The sequence below is a fragment of the Salmo salar genome, chromosome 09 (genome assembly GCF_965601325.2).
Source record: "Salmo salar chromosome 09, fSalSal1, whole genome shotgun sequence".
Taxonomy (NCBI): Eukaryota; Metazoa; Chordata; class Actinopteri; order Salmoniformes; family Salmonidae; genus Salmo; species Salmo salar.
The window spans coordinates 156,077,984-156,086,063 of record NC_138299.1 but is presented as its reverse complement, the minus strand read 5'-3'; the positions used below and the strand labels follow the sequence as shown (position 1 = coordinate 156,086,063).

At 43.2% G+C, this 8,080-nt stretch overlaps 1 protein-coding gene across 1 annotated transcript in view; it reads left to right on the top strand.

The window, feature by feature from the left end:
* vmn2r1 (vomeronasal 2, receptor 1) overlaps nucleotides 1–5,296 on the top strand; it is a 17,512-nt gene extending 12,216 nt beyond the window's left edge. The window contains exons 8-12 of the mRNA XM_045724827.2: nucleotides 248–371; nucleotides 593–753; nucleotides 1,088–1,283; nucleotides 1,578–2,013; nucleotides 4,253–5,296. Of these exons, the coding sequence (XP_045580783.1) occupies nucleotides 248–371; nucleotides 593–753; nucleotides 1,088–1,283; nucleotides 1,578–2,013; nucleotides 4,253–4,568 (1,233 nt within the window). The 3' untranslated portion in view covers nucleotides 4,569–5,296. The remainder of the gene's footprint in view (nucleotides 1–247; nucleotides 372–592; nucleotides 754–1,087; nucleotides 1,284–1,577; nucleotides 2,014–4,252) is intronic.
* The last annotated feature ends 2,784 nt before the right edge of the window (nucleotides 5,297–8,080 follow it).

Here is an 8,080-nt window from a genome sequence, read left to right as displayed (position 1 = left end):
CCTCCCTCCCTCCCTCCCTCCCTCCCTCCCTCCCTCCCTCCCTATCTGACTGTCTCCCTCCCTGTCTATCTGTCCGTCTCCCTCCCTGTCTATCTGACTGTCTACCTCCCTGTCTATCTGACTGTCTCCCTCCCTGTCTATCTGTCTCCCTCCCTCCCTCCCTCCCTATCTGACTGTCTCCCTCCCTGTCTATCTGACTGTCTCCCTCCCTGTCTATCTGACTGTCTCCCTCCATGTCTCCCATCAGACTCCGAGATCAGTGTGCAGTGAGAGCTGCCAGCCTGGTACCAGGAAGGGGATCAGGCAGGGTGAGCCCGTCTGCTGTTTCGACTGCATCCCCTGTGCCGACGGAGAGATCAGCAACGCCACAGGTGATGTATCATTGTGTACACTTTATCAATCCCTAACAGAGCTTTGTCCTTTATACAACTGCACTTATTTGTGCTGTGCAGCAGAGTTGGTTTGAATTGAGTCCACAGTTGTTTTGGGGTTTTAAATGATATGTAGCTTGAAGGAATTCTACCAGCTTTGTAGATTGTTTCTGTTTCTGTGCGTTAGACTGACCTGATATCTTCTCCGCCTCCTCTGTCAGATGCCAGGGAGTGTATCCAGTGCACTGAGGATAACTGGTCTAATGCGGCCCGAGACACCTGCGTCCCCAAGACCATCGAGTTCCTGGACTTCAGTGAACCTCTGGGCATCACACTCATAGTGATATCAGCCGTCGGAGCGCTGATCACACTGGCTGTGGGGGTGTGTAGCCAAAGGCAGCAAAAACTAGTGGAATATTGGGGAATAGGGTGTTATTGGAGATTTGTCTGTTGGAATTACGAGGAGACATAATTACAGTAAATCAGGTAGTATTTACTGCCATTTATGATAGACAACCTGAAGTGTATAAGGGTTTGGGTCAATTCGTATTGAAGTCACTTTTTTTTATACATTTTCTCCTTTTCAGTTTATTGAGAAATCATTGAATATGGAATTTGTAAAACATTTTGGAATTGGAATTTCAGTTTACTACCTGAATTGGGTGACTTCAATTCGAACTGACCCCAACCCTGGTGTGTATAATGTCCTACTCCAGATAGTCTTCCTGGTGAACCTGGGTACTCCACTGGTGAAGGCCAATGACCCCATACTCAGTTTCTCCCTGCTGTTCTCCCTGGTGGTGACGTTCCTCTCCTCCATTGTCTTCCTGGGAGAGCCCCAGCCCTGGAGCTGCATGACCAGCCAGGTGGGCCTGGCCCTGGGGTTTTCCCTCTGCCTCTCCTCCATCATGGGTGGGTTGAAGTCTCCCTCTCTTTCTTTCTTTCTTTCTTTCTTTCTTTCTTTCTTTCTTTCTTTCTTTCTTTCTTTCTTTCTTTCTTTCTTTCTTTCTTTCTTTCTTTCTTTCTTTCTTTCTTTCTTTCTTTCTTTCCCCAAATCCAGACTAATCCTTTAGTGGCCAGTCTAGCCCTTAAGGAATCATTGGCTGTAAGTGACATGATGGGTACTCAGGGGCTACAGTAGAGTACAGCTCTTACCACATCGCTCACACAAACCTACCCTTTAACCTTAATGATGTGTTGTTCTAGGTAAGGCTGCAGTCCTTATGCTCAGGGCCAGGGTTCTGAAGGCTGCCAGGTCCAAGGCCAAAGCCACTGCTAAGGCTGCAGCTCAGGCCGCCGCCGCTGACACCAGCCCTGATGTCATTGCCACCAATGGCAACATCAACAACAACAACAATGCTGTAACCACTGGCAACCCCGATGTGGACTCTCTCCGTCCCGCCCACCAGAGGGTCCTGGCTGCCATATTAACACTGATCCAGGCTGTGGCGTGCACGGTGTGGCTCATCATCCTGCCACCGCACCCGGTCAAAAACACGGCGGCGCAGAACATCAAGATCATCCTGGAGTGTGACGAGGGTTCTGTGATCTTCATCTGCTGTGTCTTCGGTTACGACATCCTGCTGGCCCTGTTGGCCTTCATCTTCTCCTTCATGGCACGCAAACTGGAGGACAACTTCAGGTAGCTAGTCACCTTCATGGCACACAAACTGGAGGACTCCTTCAGGTAGCTAGTCACCTTCATGGCACGCAAACTGGAGGACAACTTCAGGTAGCTAGTCACCTTCATGGCACACAAACTGGATGATTCCTACAGGTAGCTAGTCACCTTCATGGCACACAAACTGGATGATTCCTACAGGTAGCTAGTCACCTTCATGGCACACAAACTGGATGATTCCTACAGGTAGCTAGTCACCTTCATGGCACACAAACTGGATGATTCCTACAGGTAGCTAGTCACCTTCATGGCACGCAAACTGGATGATTCCTACAGGTAGCTAGTCACCTTCATGGCACACAAACTGGATGATTCCTACAGGTAGCTAGTCACCTTCATGGCACACAAACTGGATGATTCCTACAGGTAGCTAGTCACCTTCATGGCACACAAACTGGATGATTCCTACAGGTAGCTAGTCACCTTCATGGCACACAAACTGGATGATTCCTACAGGTAGCTAGTCACCTTCATGGCACGCAAACTGGATGATTCCTACAGGTAGCTAGTCACCTTCATGGCACACAAACTGGAGGACTCCTTCAGGTAGCTAGTCACCTTCATGGCACACAAACTGGAGGACTCCTTCAGGTAGCTAGTGGACCTGGAAGTTACTTAGCTTAGCATTTTAAAGACTTGGCTAGCTGTAGGCTAAGAGCTAACATAGCAGTTAAGCTAACATAACTTTTCAACTTAACTTATTATAACTGTTAGGTTATAATTTTCAGAGTAAATAACTCACGGACACTAGAGAAGCTTACCCAAGTTTAATTCTTCCCAAAGGGTCGATACAGATGGATTCTGACAAACAACATTTCACACAAGCACTGATATTTAACCCTTTCTCCTCTGCTGAGTCTCCTCCTCCACAACTGAACAGCCAATGCTTCCCTGTTGCTAGACAGAACCTTAGTGATATCTGTTCTTCCTCACTTCATCTAACCTGACCTCTACCCCAAAGTGCTCACTCCTCCCCAACTCAAGGCCGTCATGGTGATTGATACCAGACTATGTATCTTCTCCTCCCAGAGGATCCCTGATGTCTTAACAGTAACATATCCTGACATAATGTAAACGTTATACATTCCCCTCTCTCCCTCAGTGACATTGTTATGTTCTAAGCTCTCCACCCGTCTCCCCTACACATTCCAAAGCCATCTAACTCCTACAGATAACCATTAACTTGTGATGTTAAAACCTGTCTCGGTTCACAGTTGGACACTCTCCTTATGAGTATAAAAATGTTCCAAGTTTCACCCAGAATCTAACATAACATATCTTACCATTACGTAACTTATGATAGACTATCTAAGGGTGTTTTCACATGTAGTCCTCTTTAATAGAACGGATCTCAGTCCTCTTTAAAGTGAACTCTGTGGTAAAGAAAAACATGTCTTTGTGTTCACACTGCCCTTGCCTTTGAATGAGGATTCAACTCTTCTGACAGTTCACTTCAACTATTTTCTCTTTACATTCACATAGCTATGTTTAGGAAGGAACCATTATCTTTTTCCAACATTCACTATGGGTTTTTACAAAGTGCAGGACAAGCCATTCAATCAGAATACGTTGTGGAACAGCTAGATATACCTACGTACATTTTGGAAGCTTATAGATTGCATTTAGTTAAAAATATGAGACATAATAATTGTAATCAGAAGATATTATTAACATGTACATTGTATTGCTAACAGAATAAATAGCAATAGAAACACTGCAGAATAAATAATGCTGTAACTGGTATACCCAATGGTATACTGTCCCTTTAAGAGCTAGATTAGATGTTCTACCCTATGTTGTGATTCAGCACACATTTTTGTGAGGGTTTATGACAGGGGAAATGATGTTGCAGTAGCCTAGTGTGTGGTGCTGGAATAATGACAAGTCATCCTGGGGAGCTTTGCGTTCACATTGTCCTAAAAAAAGGGAACCGGAACCACGGAATTCAAGCGAACCGAACTCAGAACACCTCCCGATATGGTCTCAGTTCGATTCACTTTTGGGGCTCTTTTGAGGGGTCTGAGTTCCTTTGGAGTGTTCACACTGCACAAAAAATTAAGCCAACCGCAAAATTCTAAAAAAAAATTGTCTGAAAAGGACCAAGTGTGAGAACACCCTGAGAGTTGTTGCGCTCATTTGAATTTCGTTTTGTTTCTTGCTTTAGACCACTTTTAAACTTATTGGGGTTTCTTGATTTCAGTGAGGGAAAGTCCTTGACCTTCGGCATGCTGGTGTTCTTCATCGTGTGGAGTTCCTTCATCCCGGCCTATCTCAGTACACGCGGTAAGTTCATGGTGGCCGTGCAGATCTTTGCCATCCTGGCGTCCAGCTTCGGCCTGCTAGCCTGCATCTTCTTACCCAAGTGCTACGTCCTGCTGGTCAAGCCCGAGTTCAACACAGAGGATAGGATGCGGCCGCGTTCCAAGCCACGTGACGGGACTGGGACAGGGACCTCGGCCTCGCTTGCTACGGTGGCCACTGAAGTTCAAGCTACGACAGGCAATGTTGATTATTAGGGTTAGGGAGGGACGCACACACTATGGGCAGACACAAAACACTCATCTGGAAGCACACTAGGGCCAGTGATACAGGACACATTGCACTAACTAGGGACTACTCAGCATTTCATTGTGGAGTCTGTTACTAGTTTCCTGTGATGTCATTATACTCTATGTAGTTTTTTGACTAATGTATACCAATGGAGTTCTCAGGGAGTAGGACTACAACCAAACACAGAGCTGCAACAGAGAGATATCTACGCTGACATCGATATATATATATATGGTAGATGGATAGGTCCCGTCCTCATGATAACTATATATTTGACTTTATTAATGCTGTCCTGATGTTGTATTTTTTTTTATTAATTAGTTTGAGCCGTAGTTTTTTTTTGTAAACAGTCAATGGCTTCCTATGGTGGTAGAAATATACTGTATTTGTGAGATCATTTGAGATGTATCAGAAAGGTGTGCATTAAAAATGTATTTGTTGTCAAAATGTCACCTTTGTACTGTGAATTTAGAGGGATTTTCATTTAATTAGCCTTTATATCATATTTGTATAGGCGCATCAATGTTCTAATGTTTCTGTATAGGAATCTGCATAAGTAGCCTAGTGATCATTGGATCATCCCCACTGATTGGATCATCATCCCCACTGACTGGATGGATCATCAACACTGATTGGATGGATCATCAACACTGATTGTAAATGTTTTCGTAGGGAAGTAAAGGTGTATTGTTAACATTGCCTGCCTGTCCTTTATTTGACTTGAAGTTACTTGCTTTACGTTACTGAAAGTGGATTGTAAAGTAGGGATCTTGTTACAGTGGTGGGCAATGAGCCAACGAGAGGCAGGTAGGCTACAGGTGGCAATCAATGATTTACATATACACTAGATTATTAATGTCTACATTTATTTTTGCCACTTTTATTCTATTATAGACACCTTAATGCATATTTATAAATTATATTATGTGAGCTAAACATAAAAATGAAAGTATAATTTGTTTGGATTACTAATGTTACTGTACTAATGTTTGTTCTTGAAACATTACATTGAAATACTGTAGAATTCCATTCATTCCTACTGGGGAGTGCCAATATGGCCGACCGGTGGCTTCAAATCCTCTCAATGGCCAATACATAGCATCAGCAATCCAGGTTTTATACACTGACTGTACCAAACATTAGGAACACCTGCTGTTTCCATAGCATAGACTGACCAGGTGAAAACTATGATTCCTTTTTGATGTCATCACCCGTCATCACTTCAATCAGTGTAGATGAAGGGGGGGACAGTTAAAGAAGGATTTTTAAGCTCTGAGACAATTTTGACATGGATTGTGTATGTGTGCCATTGAGAGGATGAATGGGCAAGAGAAAATATTTAAGTGTCAAAATATTTAAGTGTATCAAGAATGGTCCAACACCCGAAGGACATCCAGCCAACTTGACACAACTGTGGGAAGCATTGGAGTCAACATGTGCCCCGCATCCTGTGGAACACTTTTGACACCATGCAGAGTCCATGCCCCAACGAATTGAGGCTATTTTGAGGGCAAAAGGGGTGCAACTCAATATTAGGACGATGTTCCTAATGTTTTGTACACTCGGTGTATACATAATTGGTGCTTGAAAAAGCTGTGGTGCCAGAAGCACATTGTACTTGTCACGTCGGTTGAAAGGAGAGGACCAAGGTGCAGCGTGGTGAGCGTACATATTATTTTTATTAGAAAAGATGCTGAACAAAACAATAAACACTACCCAACAAACCGTGAAGCTAAAGGCTAAGTGCCATAAAGAAAGTCAACTTCCCACAACACAAGGAGGGAAAAGGGCTACCTAAGTATGGTTCCCAATCAGAGACAACGATAGACAGCTGTCCCTGATTGAGAACCATACCCGGCCAAAACATAGAAAATAAAGAACATAGAAAAGGAACATAGAATGCCCACCCTAGTCACACCCTGGCCTACCCAAAATAGAGAATAAAAAAACCTCTATGGCCAGGGCTTGACAGTACTAGTAGTTTGTTGGGGCTGCTGTAGGTTTAATTTATTTTTGCTCAAATATTTTCTATTGAACACACACAAGAATTGTGTTTAGGTACTTTGTAGAAAAGACAAGTATGCAATTATTATCTAAACATAAAAGAGCAGACAGAAACAAAAAGACCCAGAGTTATAGGTACAAAATAAATAATACAAAATAAGATATACGGAACGAGGACAGGTAAACAAATAGAGGGCAGATGTCACCCCCCCATCCCTACATCATCCCCCCCAAGAGTGTGCAAAGCTGTCATCAAGGCAAAGGGTGGCTACTTTGAAGAATCTCAAATCTCAAATATATTTTGATTTGTTTAACACTTTTTTGGTTACTACATGATTCCATATGTGTTATTTCATAGTTTTGATGTCTTCACTATTATTCTACAATGTAGAAAATAGGAAAATAAGGAAAAACCCTTGAATGAGTAGTTGTGTCCAAACTTTTGACTGGTATTGTATGTGAGAAACCCCTCAAATCAGTGACATGCAAATGTCCTTGTCCAGAGTTAGGAGTCTCTCTTCAGTCTGATGTCAAACTCATCTCACGATGATGGATTGTGAAAAAATATAAATTGATCAAATTTGAAATGAGTTTGCCGATGTCATTGTTTTTTCCCCAACGGTTTTTAAACAGAGCCTTGTTTACAGAGAGCTGCTGACATCTCCCCAATGAACAAAGGAGGGAAATTGATAAACATTTAATCGGTAGTGACAGACACTCTGAAGTGATGCAGAGTGGTGCCTCTGTAATCTTTAAAATGGGATTGATTGCTCCGTCCTTGTGATTAATCATTGTAGCAGGTGTGTGTATGTATGTCTGTGTGTGTGTGTGTGTGTGCAAGTGTTTGATTGCGTGTCTGTGATTTCCTATCTATTTTTGTCTCCTTCACAAGGACTTACGTAAGGAATTAAACTCTAATGAGCTAGCCCTCCGGTTCTGTTAGTGTCTGTCTGTCTGTCTGTCTGTCTGTCTGTCTGTCTGTCTGTCTGTCTGTCTGTCTGTCTGTCTGTCTGTCTGTCTGTCTGTCTGTCTGTCTGTCTGTCTGTCTGTCTGTCTGTCTGTCTGTCTGTGTGTGTGTGTGTGTGTGTGTGTGTGTGTGTGTGTAGGCTTGTGTTAGGTTCTGTCAAATTGTCAGGAGATGCACCCTTTGTCCAGTCTATGCTTCTCACCAACAGAGGGCGTTACCCACTGATACTACTGCTTTCTAAATATAGCATTGCCTTGTCAACCATGAAATTCAATTTACTGGACATACACAGGGTTTTCTCCATTCAGTAAAATCCCAATGCCCAAAACTGTATTGGTGCCCCATTGTTGACCTGACAGAACTCAGCAAGCGTAAGACACAATTCTGATTGTGCTTTTACTGCTTAACAAAGAACTTTAACAATTTTACAAGTTTCTTTCAAATCTATTATACATTGATGGACAGTTATGTAACAGGAAGTGGGTCAGAGAGGCAGCAGGATTATGG